This window comes from Perca fluviatilis, chromosome 3 (assembly GCF_010015445.1).
Source record: "Perca fluviatilis chromosome 3, GENO_Pfluv_1.0, whole genome shotgun sequence".
Lineage (NCBI taxonomy): Eukaryota > Metazoa > Chordata > Actinopteri > Perciformes > Percidae > Perca > Perca fluviatilis.
In genome coordinates, this window is record NC_053114.1 from 9,055,451 (window position 1) to 9,077,966 (window position 22,516).

Below are 22,516 nucleotides of genomic sequence, written 5' to 3' on the forward strand. Positions count from 1 at the left end.
GTACAGGAATAATATTTTACTTGTTGGCCAACTCTATGACACGAATGGCAGACTGTACAGTTATTCAGAATTTTTGCGGAAATTTCAAATTCCTATTTCGGTTAAGGAGTATGCAATTGTCTTTGATGCAATTCCCTCTGGAATCAGAATGCTGCTGGGAGGCATTAACTTCCCATGGCCACTGACTCACAATATGGATTTATCTGATACTGCTGTGGGGAAGTTATGCTTTTCCGTAGTGTGACGGACAAAAAATAAAACAATTAGGACTTTATACCAAAAAGATATTGTTACTATTCCTCATATAATATCATATTGGAACAGTTTAATAGAGAATTTCCCTTGGAAAAATGTTTGGTCTTTACCTTTCAAATATATAATATTTATAAGGTAAATAATAATAATAAAGTGAGAGAAGTTACGTTTAAATTAATTCACAGATTCTACCCAGCAAAGTGTGTGCTTAAGCGGTATAAACCAAATATTGAATCTGAATGCTCTTTCTGTAGTCCTTGCTGGACTTTGCAGACTCCCTGGGATATGAGTTGCTTATGTATTTATTTTGTAGTTGTATGTATGTATGTATGTATGTATGTATGTGTACCTTTATGTGTTGTTTGTAACTGCAAATGCTCTCAATAAATGAATTATAAAAAAATAAAATAAAAAAAAGTCTATGGTCATCCACAGGACATAAGACTGCTGAACTCTTACGCTCTGAGCTCATCGCATGTCACTTTACCCCTAAACAGTCAATTTATCTTTGTATACTTTTTTTTTCACAACTGTTCATGTAATCTAAAGTAAACAATTAGAAACCAAAAAATAGAAACCAACTAAATAAAAGACAAGCCGGATATCCGGTTGTAACGGAAGTCCGGCTTGTCTACATTCTAGAGAAATGGCTATTCTCATTCGTACAACATTAGCAAGAAATCTTGATGTATAGCAACTAATGTGTTTCAAGGGCGGATTTGTTCTATCGAGACTCGTCGCTGCACTGTTTTGTGCTATAAAATAACATGAACTTAAAGGTTGCGTTTTAGTTGGTGTCTAATTTATATGTAACGTTAGTCTTAGTTTTGCTGTTAGCCAGCTACCTAACGTTAGCTGCCAGTTCGCTAGCGCGTTAGCTGCCAAGCCGAGAGACCGAGCCATCGGTCATCTAGCTGCTGTTCGTTAGAGTCTGTTAATGAGAAATAAATAGGACATCATACCAAAAGAGAATTGTCTTTTTGTTTCATTAGAAGATAATTGGCCGGGTTAATTGACCCGCTCCTAAATGCCCGAACAAGGCCCTAGGATGAATGGGTTTTCTCTCGGCGAACTATGCTGGCTGTTCTGTTGTCCGCCTTGTCCGAGTCGCATCGCGTCCAAGCTAGCTTTCCTCCCACCGGAGCCCACGTACTCTGTGCACGCCGATGCTAACGGGGTAACTAGCTTACATTTAACCGAACGGGCGGACTGGCAGTACTCTCAGCGAGAGCTCGATGCAGTGGAAGTGTTTACCACCAGAAGCAGTCGGGGTAACCGGGTTGGGTGTATGTTTGTGCGTTGCGCCCCGAACAGTCGGTACACGCTGCTGTTTTCCCACGGTAACGCCGTGGACCTTGGGCAGATGTGCAGTTTTTACATCGGCCTCGGCTCCAGGATCAACTGCAACGTGTTCTCCTACGATTACTCAGGCTACGGAGTCAGCACCGGCAAGCCCTCTGAGAAGAACCTGTATGCGGACATCGAGGCGGCCTGGCAGGTCCTGAGAAACAAGTGAGTATGAGCCATGAGTATTATGGTTCAGCACATGTCGTCAGATTGGTGTTCATGTAGTACACTAGCCCCAATACATGCTCATATTTGGAAAGTTATAAGCTAAAGGTTTCTCATTTTTAACCAGTTGCAGGGCTCCAGACTAACTTTTTGCCTTGGTTGCACTGGTGCGCCTAACTTTTTTTATTTAGGTGCACCAGCACAAAATTTAGGTGCACCCAAATTTTTCCTCGCATCGCCGTAACGCTGAATAGCGATACACGATATATAGCTCTGTATTTTTTCACAAAGTGGGCTAAATGTTCAGTTTTAAGTCAAAGCCACTTTTCACAAGCTCTTTTATTAAAACAGATTGTGATTAAAATAAAATGCAAAGACAGGGTTTTCTTTACCAGTTTGAAAATATACAGCTGCAACACATGTAAATGAAAGTTATCTAAAATAAATAGCCTGAGAAAGCTCCTTCATAAGCTTTCAACAACAATAACAGACTGATTAAAAGAGAGAGAGGACGCCCGGATAGCTCAGTTGGTAAATATAGAGGTTTGACTCCGACCTCCAGCCCTTTCCGATATGACAGGCATGAAAACGGGTCAGGGGTGAAAAAGGTGAGAAGGATATTACCCCTCTAGGGGTCCGGGGCATCGCTCGAAGAAAATTTTAAATATTCCCTATTTTAAAGCATCAATCATCCCCCACTCTCTCTCCCCTTTCATGTCTTCAGCTTTCGTATCAAAATAAAGGCCGAAATCTTAAAAAAAAAAAAAAAAAAAGAACGACCGAAAGACAGGGGAGTGCGATGGACTAAAGCGTATGCTAGGCTACTCAGAGAGTGACGGCTGACTCATTAGCGGCGTTACACCCGTCTTGTGTAGGCTATGAAATGTCTGTATCGTCACTGCGCTGCATTTTTATGAACTATGATCCAGCATGCTCCGTCACGCTATTACTCAACGAACTGAAGTTAGTTTAATAATGTGTTTTTCGCCGTGGCGGCCGCAGTAACAGAGTTACCAGCGGAAACACTGGTACCAATACAGGTTTCCCTCTCATACTTAACAATATACAGCTGTGTTAATAACAATTAAAACTGTAGACAAATGTCGGGAGTTTGGACCAGCGGCGCTGTGTCTCTCCATGTTGCAGGGGAGCCGGCCGGTGTGTGAGTGAATGGGGGCGGGGCTGCGCGGAGGAGAGATCCAAATCCAAACACAGGCACGGCTTTCCAGAAGGAATGGGTCATGTAACGCAACATTAAACCATATATCGATATAAACAACATTGCTTCGTTAGTGGAGAGGCAGCGGATGCGAGGACGTTAGGTGCACCGGTGCGACCTAGGAAAAATCTTAGTCGCACCCTTACAAATTTTGTACAAAATTGGTCGCACTCTCGAGCCCTGAGTTGTGTGGCAGAGTTTTAAAAAATCAACATGGGAAAATGCGCATAAAAATACGTTGCTGGAAGCCCCACTACATAGGCTACATGAGGGTAATGGTAATGTGGAAAAAATCTATACAAAAAAATTGAATAAGTGATAAGAGCTTCAAAAAGCTCTCAAAGAAGTAGACCCTTTCCGCAAGTATAGTAAACCCTTGTTTTTGCACCAACAGTTTAGTGAACATAAAATTACGTTTGTAATACGAAACAGGCTAAACCATAAAATTAGTTGCTACCTAGTGCTGCACGATAAGAGGAAAATATGCAATAACATTGACTATCACAATAACAATATTACTTGCGGTACATAAATAGATAGTAAAGTGCCCATATATGCTCATTTTCAGGTTCATAATTGTATTTCGAGGTTTACCAGAATAGGTTTACATGGTTTAATTCAAAAAACACCATATTTTTGTTGCACTGCACATTGCTGCAGCTACTCTTTTCACCCTGTGTGTTGAGCTCTCGGTTTTAGCTACGGAGTGAGGCATCTCACTTCTATCCCATCTTTGTTGGGAGTCGCACATGCGCAGTAGCTAGGTAAGGACTACTAGCTAGCTATTACTACTAGCTAGTACGGGTGGTACGGTTCATGAAAAACCATTCAAACCGTTCGGTCCGCTTGTCTCGGTTTGGAGCGTGTGTGTGTGCTGCACGGTTCGACGCATGCGCAATATAGCCTCGTGCCCGTATGTGTCAGACAGTGTGTTTTCCTTTTGCGCGAAAGAAGAGGTGCGGAGAAGTTGCCAACAAAACGTACAGCGAAAGACCGTGCAAAACATTTCAGACCGTCCTGCCAACCTGTATACATTTTAACATCAATGTACGCTGTAACGATTTTTTCACTCTAAAGTCGCTGAAGCGGCTGCAGTTTCAATCCTGTTGGCTCTCGGCAGCGGGCGGGGCTGCTCAGTTCCCCCCGCGACTGACGTGCACGCACCACACACACACACACACACACACACACACACACCGGTGGATGCAGGAAAAACCGGAGATGAGACGTACAGGAGGACCTAAATTGAGGACAGCTACGCTCGTTATTGGATGTGCAATGATAAGTTAAAGTCCAAGTACTTTATCAAACCATATGAATGTGTGTCCCTGCCCAGGCCAGGATAGGAAATTAACTAATAATGTAAACTTTTTTTATGTTTAATGTATTCTGACTTATTAAAAAAACTGAGCTTTAAGAGTTCCTCTCTTTTTCTTTTAAAGGATACAATTTGTGTAAGAGCTACACTGAAGTTGGCAGTTTGATAAATGCAAGTTATTTCAATTGATATTCTGTAATATTTCAATCTTCATGTACTAAAAAGGCAAAATCATCAATGTCTTCCCTAGCATTCTCACCTAATCTCACCTAGCTTTCATCAGAGATGGTCCCAATAATGTCAAGCTTGTGCCTAAAGTCAAGTCAAATTCAGTTTGTGCATGATTACATGATATAACTATATCATTATTTAATAGTGTATCCTACATTGTGGATAATTAAGCTATATATCATATGCTGAAGTATATTTCTGGAGTGTTAAAGAATAAAAGAAAAAAATAACCAGAACCAAAAACCGTGACCCTAAAACCGTGATACGAACCGAACCGTGGGTTTTGTGAACCGTGCCACCCCTACTAGCTAGCGGCGCTAGCAGACGAGGGACATGTAAGTAGTTCTATAATAATAATTTTCTTTTGTAGATTAGGGTGAACTCGTGTGTGTTGTAGCAGTTTGCCTTTGAGAACGAGGTGGCTAACTGCTAGCAGCGCTAGCAGCAGTGCTAGCGGTTAGCCACCTCGTTCTCAATGGCAAAACCGTATACTGCAGGTATTCCACGCAAAGTTGGAAGTGTGCCCTCGTTTAGAAGAAGTCTCCCGGCTAATCCTGCCTTGTACTGACCAAAGTTGGAGAAAACGCTAGCTGATGTGGTATTAGCTAAAGTGGTTAACACACACCAAATGTTTCAGCCGATGACGTAGACGGCCCTGCCAATGTTGACCAGCTCACCCGGAGACTGAAGGCAGGATACATTCAGAAACCCGTATCTCACTCAAAACGGCATGGATGTTTTTTTTTCCCCAAGTTTGTATGCGTGTGGAAGCACCAGAGACACAAAATAACATCCCATATACCATATTTTTATGATATAGGCACTTTAAAGTATACTTATTTCTGCTGCTTTCAGTATTGTGCTAAGATACAGCAAATTGCTTGTTGAATTGAAAAGAAAAAATCCAACAATACTTTATTGAACAAATTGAATTGGACATAAAAACCATTACATTTTAATGTGTAGTTTTCTACTGATTCTCTCTTTCAACTAATTCAAAACGATCTCTGTGTCTTTCACGATATGTTGCAGCCTTTCGCAATGTGTTTATTGTGCAAGTTGATATGGCGATAACGATAAAAAAAACTATTGTGTAGCCCTAGTGCCACCTTAGCTGATCCATACCCAAAAAAAGGTTCCAAACAGCAGGTTGTGCAAAACCTTTAGAAACATGCCACTTTTTGCATAATGGCATTGTTCTGTATCACCATCACTGCAATACTTTAATTCTGATAAATGTTTGTTGTTCCTGTAAAGCTTCTTCTTTCTATGCACAGTTAGTTGCATAGCCTAATGCACACTTAACATTTGTGGACAGAGCTTAGGGTGAAATTGGCAATTCTTGGTTTGATCCCTGTTAAAGGCAAGCGAATGTGGCAGAATTGATCTCGTGAGAATGAAATAGGAACGGAGGCGTGAATTTAGATTGTCATTTAAATACAATTAATCATGCTGCGTTAAGGGCTAGAATTATTAACTGTTATGTCATACATGTCATAGTAGAAAAAGGACAGGTGTATTCAAAACCATTAATGATGGCTGCATTCCACTTAGGAGAGGCCCTGGTATTGTTCATGCTGACTCACTGAAATAGCTTACTGGGACACTTGATGGAATTGAGCCATCGTTAAGGTTATCAATTTCAGCTGGGCTTTTCCTACTATGAAGTCAAAATGTCTGCTGTGAAAAAGGTCCATTGGGATAAAGCTGAGGCTTAACTTCATTCTCATATGTAAAAAAAAGTTTAAGGGGGGGGTTCTACCGAGTAAATTTTTTAAATTTTTTTATTCAAAGCTTCTATTGAGGTTTTTGAAAGAAGCATTGGCATTTTATGACATCACCAACCCAAAAAAATGTCTCAATTTGAATAGTGATTAATTTGATGAAATTAGTTAGTCTTTTTTTAAATTAATATTAAATTAACTTTCTTTCATGAATATAACTCATCAGTTTTGTCAACATAAATACTTGCTAATCCAGCTAGCTAATCCAATAATGGCATAAAATACTGATGCAGTAATTGCACCCATAGGTTCATAACAAGACCGAAACAACACTTTGGAGTTATTGTAAATGTTTGGATCACAGGAGTCGGAAACAATCCTAAACAGCCAATTGAATTCTACAAATAGTACAATAATATTAGTGTAGCCTAATCTTTATCTGCAGCTGTGCAGAATTACCAGGTTTAAACCGAATTAGTAGACATGGAAAAAAAGCATTTGAATGTTAATTGAGATTTTGAATGTCAGCGTTAAGAATGAAGCTTCAAACTATTTGCTACAGCCCTTTCAAGTCCTAACACTTCTTGCTATCAGAACAACTGACACGGACTGTTTCAGATTTTCGTATCCATGTGAGTTGAAATATTTCACTCCGAGCGATCAAAAGTCGCATGAGTAAGACACAAAACTGTGTGATGCATCAAAGTCCAGTGTTCTGTGAGACAGCTGGCATCCAGCGGGTACTTTGTCTATCCATGTGTGGGGTCATAATCTTCTATCAGGACGACTGCTCACTTCTGCCTAGTTGCTGCTTATCAGAAGCAGGATTTGTCCAGGCCAACAGATTGGTCACACCCAAGCTGTTATCTGACGAGCTCTTATGATGGCATCACTTCACAAGACATACAGCCCAGCGCCTCCTGCCCAAACCCTTTGGTGTGTGGGCTTGTTTTACTATATTCGTGGGGTCCAAAAACCAGGGAATACAGTATACTTGTGGGGTCTGCACAGCCTTGTGGGGCCCAAAATGCTGGACCCCACAAGGTTAAAGGGCTGTTTGAGGGTTAAGACTTGGTTTTAGGGTTAGGGTTAGAATTAGGTTAAGGTGAGGGTAAGGGTTAAGGTTAGGCATTCATTTGTGATGGTTAAGGTTAGGGTAAGGGGCTAGGGAATGCATTATGTCTATGACAGTGCCCACAAAGATAGTTGTGTGTGTGTGTGTGTGTGTGTGTGTGTGTGTGTGTGTGTGTGTGTGTGTGTGTGTGTGTGTGTGTGTGTGTGTGTGTGTGTGTGTGTGTGTGTGTGTGTGTGTGTGTGTGTGTGTGTGTGTGTCCGCCTGCCACCCAGCCACTGTCTGGTAACTTTTCTCTACAGTGGACCACCCAGTGCATACCTGACACCAGGTATCCCCTTGGTCTCTACAGTGTTTTTCCAAGTGTGCTCAAGAATTCGGATATAGTAATTCTCCTTTGCAAGTTTTGGTGCTGAATGGAGTATGGTCTAGGGCTGTAATCAACCAAAGAATATCTTGGTCGACTGAAGTCCTGAAATTTCGACTGAAAATCGACTAAAAGCCGGGGGGGGTGCGCGCGTGTTAGATTAATTAGCTGCTCAGTACTTGGTAGCCTTGTCCGCCTGAATGAATTATAAATAAACATAAAAACTAGTAGGCTATTTGCAGTATATTAAACCTTTTTTTGCCCTAATTATTTTGCACTGAAATCAAACACTCGAGTCTGTCGGCTCTGATAGCGCTGCATCACGTGCACCTGCTCAATATCATAGCCTATGATTTCCGAAAATAGTACTATGTCAACTAGTGATATCAGCACAATAACTGTTGAGAAATATGCAACATAATTTAGACAATTGTTTTTCATATGTTATAATAACTGACAAACTATCATTTCAGTGCGAGGACAAGCACAGAGCGGCTGAACATAGGCGCTCAGCATCGCGGCTGGGACACAAATAGACTATTAACTTAAAGCTTTTACTCTTAAACACAAAAGGCACGTCCACTTTAATAAAAACAGAATATTTATTAAACCAGATCAAGACGAGAAACAAAATAAAGTGCCTAACTGAAAAATAAAGCATAGGCTCAAAACAAATACAAACAGTGAAATTGCGCATTACGCTCCAAAAAAGAAATAATAATAATAAAGTGCCCAAATCCAATAAATAATACAAAAAAATAAATGTGCACAATAATAAAAGGTAACCATAAAATTACATGTTATTTAGCCACATTTTAAACCGAAACAAAATAAAGTGCATAACAACAACAAGGTAAGCTAACTCAGAACAAATAAAAAAAATAAATCAAATGCCCAAATCCACAAGTATTTCAAATAAATGTGCACAATTATAAAATGTTATTAATGTCCAAAACGAAATAATGTAATGAAATAAACAAATGGCTCACAGAGAGTACAATCAGTGTCCACTGTCCACAAACTATCCACACTTTTTTGTGTTGTGTGCGAGAAACCCCAGCATATCCACGTTCTTCGGAAGGAGACCGCTTCTTGCTTTATTGACAATAAATCCTGCCTTGGAGAAAATGCGTTCAGATGGCGTGGATGTTGCAGGGATACAGAGCAGTCGCTTTGCAACTCGGGCCAGGCTCGGGTATCGGTCTTGGTTTTTTTTCCACCACCCCAATGGTCCAGAGTCAATTTTGGTTCAGTCCTGAAGATAGTTTTTCATTTCTTCTGTGCTTCTCCCACCTGATTCTGTATAAACCAGATCTTCCTCATCATCTCTTTTTGTGTTTTTTTGACACGTTGCTCCTCACCTCCAGGTTCACCTGTGCCTGTGGCTGCGCTGAGTGCGCTCAGTTGGTCTGCCAGCTGTGCAACTACTGTATAGGCCTCGTCTCATTTGGCATCATCCAGAAAAGACAGCTGCTTAAAACGAGGGTCTACTACTGCAGCTGTAATGTATACACTGTTAGTCATCATCATTCGGTTTTTAAACTCCCACCTACTGTCAATTTCTTCGAGCAGCTTGCTTTTCATTTTTTTGGTAATGGGGCTGTCATCATCCGTGATGGCCAGGTGACGTTTCTTCAAGTTTGCCAGCATGGGTACTGTTGCAGACAGGGGCGTGTTGTCCTCTTCAGACAGCAGCTTGGTCAGGGTTGTCATCGGTTTCAACACATTTTTAATGTCCTCTACCGCATTCCAGTGTGCTGAGTGTGTGGTAAGGTCCAGTGTACTGCTGTCGCTCTTCTTCGTAAAGTTTGGGTCCGACAGCACTGCGTTAATGGGCCAGCGTTGCTCCAGCAGTCGCTCCAACATTGAAAATGTTGAGTTCCAACATGTAGACACATCCTGAATTCTTTCATGCTGAGGGACATTTTGCTGCTGCTGCTTCTGTTTTAGCCCAGTTTTGGCTTTTTGAAATGTCCCACCAGATGACGTGATGCAGCCACGGCACGACAAATTGGCTCTTGTTTGAGTGCAGGGTTAATACAAAGCTGCAAAGTGTGCCCGGCGCACCTGACACCCTGCATCTCTGGCCATTCATGTGATTCTTTTAGTGTTTCCACACAGAGTGCCATATTAGCCGCGTTGTCACATACAACAGAAACTCTCTTTGCTTCTGGAATTCCAAAGGTATCCGCAACTTCAGATAGTCGTGCAGCAATGTTTCTTCCTGTGTGCGCCTCTTCGATTTGTTTTGTCTCAAGCACCAGACTCCATGCTTTCCAGTCTCCATCAATGAAATGGGCAGTCACTGTCATATAGGACTCCATTCTAAGAGATGTCCACATATCTGTGGTCAGGCTCAGTGCCTCGCTGTGTTGTATTGACTCTGAAACTTTCTCTTTGAGTCCCTCATATTTTGCGGTTAGTGCATGCATGATTGTGTGGCGTGCTGGCACTGTATATCCAGGTTCCAAAACTTTTAACAAGTTCTTAAAACCTTGGCCCTCCACAACAGCAATGGGCCTCATATCCTGAGCAATGAAGTCGACAATTCCTTCTGTGATATTATTTTTGCATTTGGATGATAGAGGAAGCTTAACATTCAGCGTGGTCTGGGTGTGTCTGGGGGATGCTACCGTCGTTGCGGGTGGGTGCGCTTGCAGTTATAAAACTATTATTAGACTAAAACATTGAAATATGCCAGTTCTGATATGTTCATATAGCCTACTCAAACAGACAGGGCAAGCTAACGGAGACAAGTTAGCTTACCGTTTTTAGGTGATATGCCATGTTTGTAGTCGATATGTGTGATATGCAAACTGTTGCTTGCAAACTTTAACTTTTTTTCCATTCTGCCGATGTCTTTGACATGGTAGTAAATTAAACGCAAACTACCAGACGGATGCCTTCTAGTGCTTTCTTCTGTCTCCAGTGGGTTGGGCTAATCCAAAAAAGTGAAAACAAGGGGGGGTGTTTCTGAAGACAGACTAACCTGTGAAACAGGGGTGCTCTGAAAACACCCCCATTAGCAATTAGTGCTTTCCACCTCATGAAATTAACACGGCAAAAAATCGACCAATCAGAATTTTGGTCGAGCCAGAACGTATCGACCAATAAATCGACTAGTCGACTGGGAGATTACAGCCCTAGTATGGTCAGTGTCATGTCTTCTAATAGAGCATGGACTGTTAATTAGCTTTAACGCACGCTGCACCCAGTTGGTGTCAGTTTGAATCTACTGACCTTCCCTTCTCAACTACAACATGCAGTGGTTTCACTGAGCAATGGATAAGTATTATTAATACATTTGCACAAAACATTTTAATGATTTTATTAGTAAACTCCAACTGGGCTGTCACTGATTAATGTGAAAAGTTTATTAATATACATAATTTACACGCTTATAATTTACACATTGGAATGTGTACATTTAAAGGTTTCTGTCAATGTTTTTGTCATGCTTGTATGATCAAAACTCGTGAAGCTATTAATCTAAATACATGACAAAGTTATCCAAATCCTTTTTAAATGTGCCTTCAGGCCTTTGCTTGCTTCAAAAGAAGTACCTGCCATATTGTCTAACCATGTGTGAGGGCTGTGTCTTACAATTTATACTATTTTTCTGTCATTAGCAATGTTTTTACTATATTTTTTAAACTAAAGTGTCTGTCTGTGAACAGATTATCAGGGACTATCATCTTCATCCTAACACTGGAATAGTCTCAACACTGTGATACAACAGTCATCTCCGTTTGCACTCCTCACTCTCTTTATAAGACAGTTATCAGACCGATGGGTCTGATAAATGTGTTATATTTCTAACACCAGTTTTTCCCTAAGTTCCACATTTCTACTGCTAGTTATGATACCGACCTGCAGACTGCCACGGTGTTGCCATAGAGCTCTTATCTGTCAGCTGTGCAAGTGCAGCCTCTATGGTTAGACAGATATTGGCTTTTATTAAAAATAGGATATCTACCAATGAGGACTGTCTATAAAAGACACAATGCACTGTGTGATCATGAAGTTTTGCATTTTATGACATTGTTTGTGTACAGTGAACTCTCAACCTGAATTGATTATGATGTAACCTTTAGATCAGATTCCATACAAGTGTACATTGATAGTGTTTGCTAGAGTTCGTTTTCCGGTTTCACCGGTCTGATCCTGTGTACGAGGCTAAACCGGTTTGATTTGTGTTTGGGTTTGATTTTATGCTGACGAGATGAACCGGCATTCGTCACTGTGACACCTTCTGGCAAATTAAAAAGTGTCCTACATAAGCAACGTGCTGACGCCGTCACGGCGCTAAATCAAACTTGAATTGCAAGCAGTGTTGGACAGTAGCGTTACTACTTCTTAATAGCTCTGCTGTTTTTCTGCATAAAATAGCTTTTCATTAACTTGGCTCTTTTATCGATCAAGTAGTGCAGTAGCTCAACACAAGCTACATTTCCCTGAGCATTCTGAAGCTCAAGCACGTTATTTCAGTTTTAGTGCAGCTCTTAAAACTGCTGAGCATCACTGACGTCAAAATAGCTCAGACATAGTGAACTTCTCCTCTCAATATCGGCTCTTTGATCACTTTCACTCGGGAGTGGCTAAGACAAGTGCAAAACCTAGTGGTAAAATTTAAAACTGAGTAGGACACACTGTTAGGTGATGTCCTCTTCTCCTACTCTTTCTTCAATGCCTAACAAATCTATCTCTTTCTCTTCCTGAACCTGTCTTTCTGCTTGAGCAGCACTGGTTGAAGCCTGAAAATATTGTGACCAAATTAATAACATAACTAATTACACTGTTCGGACTGTTGAGCTCTGTTTCAGACTGATACCTCCGGTTCAGGCTGGTCCTCATCCTCAACACGTGCCTTTTTCAGTCGCGGAAAATACTTTCCACTACTCATCTGGATTGAAGCAGCAAACATTCAGTGTAAGAGTAAAATAAGGACATATTATTTATAATACGTTTATTTGATATACAGCTGCTACATATAATGTTTTGACCTCGACAACCCAACTGCATTTTAACGCAAACTTGCGACTAGTTAACTTTCCAAAGCAGCAGCAATCGCTTGTTTAAGAGTCGGGTCAGGACTCCAACATTAATTATTTGCTGGATTTCTTCGGAGGGAACGTTAGCGAATAAGCCCACTGACGGCGGTGTTATTGTATGTTTAATAATGACAGTAGTAGTGGTTATAGTGAGTGAAAATGTGATGTGAGATGCACATTGCAAAATGTGTTATGTATTTGGAATTGTTCATTAGCTATGTGTAATCTATAAAGATTAACTGACTCACAGTAGTAAAATTTGGCTAAAACTGATCCACAAACTGTGTGAGAAAGGACAGAAGAGACGCTAACATTATATCCTGGAATGTAATTGTAAGACATGATGCTTTTGAGAAACGACTGCAAATTAATCAAACTGTTGCTAAAAGGAACTACACGCCTTTTCCACTTCGGTAATGTTACTGTTGATGTTCATAACCCCCTTCCCCCCCAACCGCAGTGCTCCTAGTGTACTTTTATCATGTCATGATGACCAGATCATGAGAATATTTTTCTGAAGCGTTTGGTAAGAGAGAGAGAGGTGGATGCGCTCCCAGCAGACAGCTGTACGGAGATATGAATAACATTATTTCTCTGTGTGCCATGTAAACATCATATCCCTAATATGATGAAAAACGGGATAGGCCGCATAACCGCAATATTCATGTCCATGTTAACACAGGTGATTCAAACAAAATGCTAGCTTTGTCCTTTCTGTGTGTTGTTGTACAGGTATGGTGTACCACCTGAGAACATCATCCTGTACGGTCAGAGTATCGGCACTGTGCCCACTATCGACCTGGCTGCTCGCTATGAATGTGCTGCTGTCATCCTCCACTCCCCACTCATGTCAGGGCTACGGGTGGCCTTCCCCGATACACGCAAGACCTACTGCTTTGATGCCTTCCCCAGGTGAGACACACACACACACACACACACACACACCTCTGTTACCTGGGCAACTAGCAACCGTCCACAAGACAACAACCTTTGTTGTCTGCATGCTCTGAAAACCTCTACACCAGAGATCAGGGGGTCCGGGGCCCCTAGGGGGTCCTCAGAGTTAAACCAAATTATTGTTAATTTCTTAAAGGTTTTTCATTACAGAAAAATACTTTGCACACCTATAACATCGGAGGGGGATAAGTAGGTCAAAGGATGCAGAGAAACTCCCACGCACTGTCTAACTGGCAAAATGAATGGAGTTTCTATGCAACCTTTGAAAGTGTTTTCAAAAATTAAAATGTCTTGTGAAAAAAACACATTAATGATAGGTTTACTGGCAAGGTAAGGTAGTCATTAAGGTAGGCCATCCACAGATACAGTTCATCCTAAATGTTTACCATTAAAACATGATTTATAAAATCACACATCAACAATTATTTTTATAGCTTAGTTTTTTTTTTGTAGGCCCAGTTAAATATGCAACTTGATTTTATAAAATATATGTAGTACGGGGTAGGGGTGGTACGGTTCACAAAACCCACGGTTCGGTTCGTATCACGGTTTTAGGGTCACGGTTTTCGGTTCAGTACGGTTCTTATTTTTTCTTTATCACTCCAGAATATACTTCAGCATATAGCTAAAATTAGCATATTGAATGCATGTTGCACAAAACATGCACACAGTGGCAGTTCTATATTGTTTTATTTCATCATAGGTAACGTGAAATCCAAAATGTTCCCACACGCCAGACTATAAACAACGCTGGCGCATCCTACAGCTCTGGGCAGCCTCTCTCCCACCTGACATTTCTGCAGGTGACGTCACGTGACCTGCAGCAACAGCACGCCACTTGAGGAGCGTTCGGCTCGGTTTCTCTCAAAATCTGATGAAAATCTTTTAAACTGACCTTTCTCGATCTGAAATGAAGACAGATTCAGCAACTGCATGGCCTATTTCTCGCTTAAAATGTTTTCAGAAACACGTTTCGGTGAACTATTTTAGTACGATATGAGATCGTACTCTGAACGAGCCGCCATGACAGTCTGGCTTTGAAATTTGGGACCAGCCAGACCCATGTGACGCAATCGTCCAATCAGCTGCCATGGGTTGCGTTTGTCACACCCATCCCGCTCGTCATTTCCAGTAAGTGTTTTAACATAGGTGTATAAAGTGGGCACTACGGCAGTAAGAGGTTAGTGCAGCTTAACAGTGTACTGACGAACCGTGCGGTACACACATGCTCCGAACCGAGACTAGCGAACCGAGCGGTTCGGGTGTTTTTTCATGAACCGTACCACCCCTAGTACGGGGTCCCTGCTCGGTCTCTCTCTGATAAGGGGTCCTTGGCTTAAAAAACGTTGAAGACCCCTGGTCTACACTTCTAATATTGGTGTGACCATACGCGACACATGCACTACGCGACACAGACTAACTGGTCATATCTATTGTGGACATTGTTTTGAGGGGGGCTCTTAATACATCCATGGGGTAGCGTAAAATCAGAGGGCAGATTAGGGCTGGGCGATAAAATTATCTCGATATGGGATCGCAATAAAATTCGGGACGATAACGATGATTTGCTTCGGACGTATTTTACCCGATTTTGGATAGATCTAACAGCACATCACACAGCAGAAATAAACTGCTTTCCATTTCAGAAGATGGCGGTAATGCACACCAGAAGTTGTTTGCCAACCGCCAAAAAAAAGCCAATAGAAGAAGAGGTTTTTGGCTTGCATGTCAAAGTACACGCCCATTTCCTACGCAGAGCATTGTTTGAGTTACCAGCAGTGAAGAAAATGAAGAAAACAGTTGAACAGAGGGGCATGCTGAAAGTGAACTTGCGTCATCCTCCAAAGCTGGGGAAATTGTTGACAACAAAAGTAACACAACGTCAATTACATGGAAGTGGTTTGGATATCTCAAAAGTGACGAAGCGCAGATTAACACGGTCTGCAAAATATGCTGTCGGTCGGTGTCGACCAAGACGGGAAACAAAACCAATCTTTTCTGTCACTTGAAAAGGTACCATCCCAGCGAACACAGCGAGAGTTTGAAAATGCGGGCCCACGTTAACGTTAGTCTGCCCACAAGTTTTGTCCAACGTCCTAGTGGTTCTTCTGCTGTTAGCAGCACTAGCGGGTCTGAAAAACAACAATCAATCGTGTCGTCTTTTGCGACCATTGCCGCATATGAAAAGTGAATGTGGTAGTAGTCACGGCTTTTTGTTTTATTTACATATTTGCATTTACATTACTAACTTTTACTCTTTGGTTAAGGCAGATAAAGCACGTTTGCAAAGTAAAATGTTTACATTTAGATGTCATTCAATATATTCTTTTATCACACAATATATATTCTAAAAACCAAGCCATGTTTGCACAGTTAAATGTTACATTATGTTATTCTATTTTTTTTGTTAATAAACTATATTCTAAAGTTTAACTAATGAACCCTCTGGTTTCTTCAGGCTTCCGTCATCAGTATACTCTTCAAACTGGCAGCATTATCAAATTATATATAGTGATAAATATCGATATTGATCAATATGGGAAAAAATGATCGTGATAATTTTTTTTTGCCATGTTTAGTTAGTCTGGAGCCCTAGGCAGGGCCCTAGGCAGGGCTCCAGACTAGGCAGGGCTCCAGACTAACTTTTTTCACTAGCACAGTGGCCCCCAACTGAAAATTTTAGGGACACTACCAGAAACTTTATGGGCACACACCGTAAATCAACATGCTAACCAAATATTCACATTTCTACTAATTTCCACTGTATTACTAATAAATACTTTGATAATAGATGCAGAAATTACAATGTGCCGTTTCAAATTCAGTGTCACTTTTGAAGATGCAACATATAAGGTAAACTGACAGCCTCATCGCTGTCATGACAGTAAAAAAAAATGTTCATATTTTGTTTATTATTGTATTTGTATATTTTTAAGCCTGTTTTTTATTTTCATCATGACAGTTTTTAATTGCTCTTTAATATTTCATGTAAAGCACTTTGAATTGCCTTGTTGCTGAAAGATGCTGTAGAAATAAAGTTGCCTTGCCTTACAACCTCAGCCTGTCAGTGAGTCACCAGGGCATAGAAACGTCTGCAGCTCTGCGTGTGTGTTTGTGTCAGAGCTCTGCTCTTTCAATTTTCAGAGAGGACAGATAAGCTTGCGCTTACGCGCTCAGGTACCGACATTTCAACGTTTAACATGTAAAAAAGGGGGCAAATTTACTGGTCGCACATGTGCAACTGGATGTAAAATTCAGTCGCACAATCTCAAATTTTGGTCGCAAAATGCGACCATTTGGTCACAGTCTGGAGCCCTGCTAGGGCAGATTCGCTTAGATTCAACACATAACCATGCATCAGACATTAGTGAGAGCGAGAACGTCAGTGTCTGAGTAGTGAAGCGAGGACAGCGCCCACTGGTGAGCGCTGTCGGAGGTATTGTAGCAGCTGTACGAGGGGATAAGTGAGAGGAAAAAGAGAAAAATAAATAACATTGTAAAGGCTACCATACACAATGCATAGGAATTATATATAGGCTAGCAAATAATAACCATTAACCCAATATTAATTACATTGTCTTAATGCAGTGTAACTACTGTAGCATGTAAATAATGCACATAAAATACAAACGTGAGCAAGGGCGTTCAACAATCGCCATTATATTGAATCAACAGCCACCAAGGGGGTAAGCGAGCGTCTGGAATACGTAGCTCCTATGGCGCCATTTTGATGCTAATAAGTGATCACCCGCCGTTAGCATCCCATTGACTGCCATTCATTTTGACGTCACTTTGACAGCGAATAACTTTACATCTGAAGCGTTTAAAGACTCTATTTGTCCATTGTTTATTTCTAAAGAAACACGACAATGTATAAAAGGCTCCATTACCTCGTATCTCACGTTATGGCTCCGTAGCAGATGTTTTTGTAAAAATAGGCTAACGATTGTGTCATAACCAAGTGACTTACTGTAGCATTGGAGAAGAATTACCTAATAGTACAGGAGAAGCTTGCAGGCAGTTTCGACTTACGTGAGCTGTTTAGGTTTAATTACTAATGTTAACTAGCATTTTAGTTAGCAATAATTAGCCTGTGCCCATGTTATCTCCTTACATATACCTACGCTCTCCGTGTCTGCAAGATTGGGAATGATTGAGATTTCTCTTGGCACAGCTAACCGAAGGCATTACAACTTTCAGACAGGTTGCTCACGTCACAGTTACGTCGTCTCTCTCAGTTGGATGCTCCGCAGTAACGCTCACCAGAAAAGTACTTCTAATATCCTTCACTGGTCTCTGTCCAGAGCAATGGGATCTGTTGGTCCATTCTTAAATACTGTATATGGTTACAACGTGGAAACTGCAGTGCACATAGTGTCACGCGCAAAGCACACCTTTATGTTTACTTTTTGCGGTTATGTAATCGCACAGTGACAATGCAATTCATTATCAATACTTTGAGTCATGATTCGATACAATTCAATATCGATTTCAATACGACTTGATAGCCATTCAATACTCCACATTAAAACTGTATTCATACACAACGTAGGTGACTAAAATAGAGAGTTCATAAGTACCGCCTGATATTTGTGATATAATTGTGCATTATTGATGTTTTAGTTGACCCCAAAACTTATTTCATTGTTCTTAACGGGTGCACTCCAATTTTAGCGGCAGGCTGGTTTGACCACGGAGATGTAGTATGAATTAACTTGTGAAAATGGCGGTGAGGAAGCTGCAGCGGTTGTGATTGAAACAGCGAACACTGAACCATACAAATGTCATTTATTTCAATTAGTACCACTATACTGTAGTCGGATAGTGAGAAAACAAACCTGTATAGATTTTTGCAGGCGACAATAGGTGGGGTTAACGATTTTGAACAATTGTTTATCCTTTCATTTATTGATATTCTTCCTAACCCACCATGCTTTTGTTCGAACTGCACTGCTTTATCCTTTTGTCAGAACTTTATTGATATGCACCCCTTACACGCATGCAAGTTTGTGACAATTGTGATAACAGAAAAACTGACTATTGTCATAGTGTTAGGTTAAATAACTCTGTACCTGGGCCCCTGGTTAGCTCACCTGGTAGAGCGGGCGCCCGTATATAGAGGTTTACTCCTTGACGCAGCGGCCGCAGGTTCAACTCCGACCTGTGGCCCTTTGCTGCAGGTCATTCCCCTTCTCTCTCCCCTTTCATGTCTAAGCTGTCCTATCCAAATAAAGGCCTAAAAATTCCCAAAAAATAATCTTTAAAAAAAAAAAGATAAAAAATAACTCTGTACCTTTTATTCAAACTGCAGGCTTGTGATTAATTTTTTCGGGGGTTGATGGAAAAAGGCATCAACTTGCAGTCATGGAATTCCCAGCCCACATGCTTCAAAGTAATGACGTTTAATATACAGAGTTTATACAGAGCTTCTGTTTAATTAAATCCATCTCGCTGCAGATGGCCCGTCTTATCACTCCTGCTTAGAAGTGAGCAAAGGGAGCATGCTGTTTCTTTATATGAAGTGTTTTCAAAGTAGAATATTGCCATGGATCGATCATTTTAATTAGTTACATCAGTTAAACCATCTATTAAATAAAACAATGGGTGTTCGACAACCTAATGTAGCAATTTTTTTTTTATCAATGTCACACCCCCCCTTTTTTTTAGGAGGAAAGCAGCAATACTACCTATCTGCACGATCCAGTCGCTCACAGTGCTGTGTGTTAGGAAGTGTTTTAACAGAATGAATTGGGGTGCTATTTTTGGGGGGGGGGACTGGTGAACCCGGAGCACAACAGATTACAGTAAACAAAGGATCATAAATGAATAAATGAATGTAGCTAATACGATCCATACAAAATGCCTGGATCAGCCATCGCTCATACAGCTATTGCAGCCCCTAGCCAGATTCTCAGAGTGACACCTTTTTTGGTCCTGCTTTTAGGACCATGAGTGCAAGTATTTTATCATTTCATTCAATCACTCATATCCTGGCTAAAAATGTAATTTGAGTTTGTATTGATCCCCAGTGGGGAAATTACAATTTACACTCTGTTATAAGAATGCACAAGGCTGAAATACACACACATGTTCAGGTCCTATACATGCACTAATGGAGAGATGTCAAAATGTTGGGGCTGCGACTGCTGGCCCTTGACTGTACTGATAAACGGTAAAAACACAGCGGCCACAACGCTGTGAATGCTCCCTGAACGTCATTTATCAGCATCTGGTTGTTCACCCTCCCCACAGCAGTCTCCTCCGCTCCAGCTGATGTTTCTAATGAAGATAACCAGAGCTAACAGCTAAACCAGAGGTAATCGTTGCTAACTGAACCTGTTTACGTTCTTGGTCTCTGTGCCCGTACCCATTAACTTTAATTTTAGACTCAAGCTCAAATAAAACCTGTCATTTTATTAAGTTGGTTGTAAAAGTTTAAACTACAATCCAGAGTTTTTTGAATGACAGATATCTGTTACGATGAGATATTCAGTGCAACAGGACACATTACGTTACAATACAAAACAGCGTGTTATATGATCTATAACCAACAAAATGAATAAGTTTGTAAGCCTTAGTGTAATATGATTAAACAGGAGTTGGGAGGAGACATGCCGTGTTGAAATTTACTATGACATGTAGGCAACTTTCTGTATAGATCATAGGAGGCTATGGTTTTAAGGTTAAGAAAATACATATAACATTTGGGTTCTGGGTAATCAGTTATGAACCATAACATTTATGAAATAACAACCTGATTGAATTGACAAAGCACATCATAAGCTGTAATTCATCTGTATCATCTTCTAGTTTTTTTATTTCTTTCTAAATTATGTTGATGTTGTAGTCATTGTTTTCAATATAGTTAGGCTAATAAACCTTTGTTTTACTAGTTTAATACTGAACGCAGCCATCAAACGGCGTGCCGTCACATCCCGTGCCACCCACCACAATTAAATTCTCAACCTGTGAGAAAGACTGTTTTTACTATGTGCGTTATATGCTCTGTCTAAATATAACTACAAGTATGATTGTTTACATATTGTGAGGAAGTGGGGGCTCTTATTGTAAAATCAGGAAGTCTTTTTGTTGTTGACATGGCAGTGAAGCCTTGAGTGCCAACGAAGGAGCTGTTGAATAACCTAAAGTTGTCTTCTTGTCGAGTAACACGGTCTTTAAAGGGGTGATAGAATGCAAAACTGATTTTACCCTGTCATAGTTGAATAACGACAGTTCGGTGGGTAAATAGGACATACATAGAAGCTCAAAATCCCATTGACACCCATTTACTATGAAAATCTCATATTTTGAAACTGCCGCTGAAAACGGGTGAATCTCAACAAAGCTGGAAGTTGACGTCAACATCCCAAGACCTGTAACTTTGTCACGCCCATGGGTGTATTAAGAGAACGGTCATGCCCTAACATTTACATAGGCTACACAACTGACCTGAGATCAGGTAGTCTTCTGAATCTAGGTCGCGCAGATCTCTGCTATTCCATTACAAAATTCACTTCTGAAACTTTTTTTATGCGAGAAATCAAAATATTTTGATTATAAATATTTGTAAAGCTCAAATATGGGCCGCTTTACGAAAATGGATGGCTAATTGCAAATTTTGTCAGACTGTGTGTCGGAGCTCAGCGGCCGGTGCTGCCTGTGTTGTTGCCTCGCCGCTTGGCCTACCTTCCTTCACAGACCCCGGCCTGCTATGAGGTACTTGGAGCTCCGTCACGGCTGGCAGCCCACATCACTCCATACCCGCGCAAAGTCACCGTCTTTTGGGCTAATGGCTCTATCAATGAGACTCGCGGACAAGCGGCGTTTATTTCCCCAATCACTTGTTTAAATAACTAAACACATTATAATTACACACATTAAAAGATTAACTGGAACTGTGGCAAGAGATTGCTGACGTAACAAGCTCGCTGACCGCGCTCTCACTCACATACACGGGCCATTTAGCTAGCAGGAAGAGGGGAGTTGCAGGCCCTGGAGCTCTGTCAGGGTAGCAGCGTTTGGTTGTCCATTAGCGCAAAAAGCAGTGACTTTGCGCGGGTATGGAGTGCTGTGGGCTACCGTGACGGAGCTCCAAGTACCTCATAGCAGGACTCCGACACACAGTCATACCAAATTTGCAATTGGCCATCAATTTTCGTAAAACGGCCCATATTTGAGCTTTATATAGTTGATTTCTCGCTAAAAAGACTCAGAAGTGAATTTAATAACAAAATAGCCCGATAAACAATGTATAACTTTGCAGTGTCTGAAATATGAGACCTGCTGTCGAGTCTCCCATGTGTTTCTATGTAGTTTGCTCAAACCAATCAGCACGTAGCTCATTCTGAATATTCATGAGCATACCATATTTGGAAAAAAAGCTCTTGTTCCAAATAGAGCCATATTCACAGGGTAGTTAAGGGCCTAATAAAATAGCATTCAGGCAATTTTCAGCCCAACCAATGTTACATACCCTATTAGGAGACGTTAAGGAATAGTGTAAAATACCCTATATAATCATTCTATCACCCCTTTAACAAACAAATGTTATTAGGTAGGTGAAACAAGCAAGCATCAAACTGGAACACAGCATGTAACAGCTCAACAAAAGCTGCATTCCTTATCTGCAACTTAATGTGGAAATATTCCGCCCATATCTTGCATACTTTATTTAATTATAGTCATATGTCAGTGCAGTTTATGTAATCTTACTGATAAGTCAAGTAATGAGTGGTGTTTTTACGTGTTGAAAAATCTTGCACACAGCTCACCCTGGTGTCTGTAGGAAGCCAACTGCAAAGAAGCCAGCA

At 40.9% G+C, this 22,516-nt stretch overlaps 1 protein-coding gene across 1 annotated transcript in view; it reads left to right on the forward strand.

The window, feature by feature from the left end:
- The first annotated feature begins 882 nt into the window (after positions 1–882).
- The window catches only part of abhd17c (abhydrolase domain containing 17C, depalmitoylase), a 35,178-nt gene continuing 13,544 nt past the window's right edge, over positions 883–22,516 (forward strand). Inside the window, exons 1-2 of the mRNA XM_039795212.1 lie at positions 883–1,767; positions 13,482–13,661. Of these exons, the coding sequence (XP_039651146.1) occupies positions 1,283–1,767; positions 13,482–13,661 (665 nt within the window). The 5' untranslated portion in view covers positions 883–1,282. The remainder of the gene's footprint in view (positions 1,768–13,481; positions 13,662–22,516) is intronic.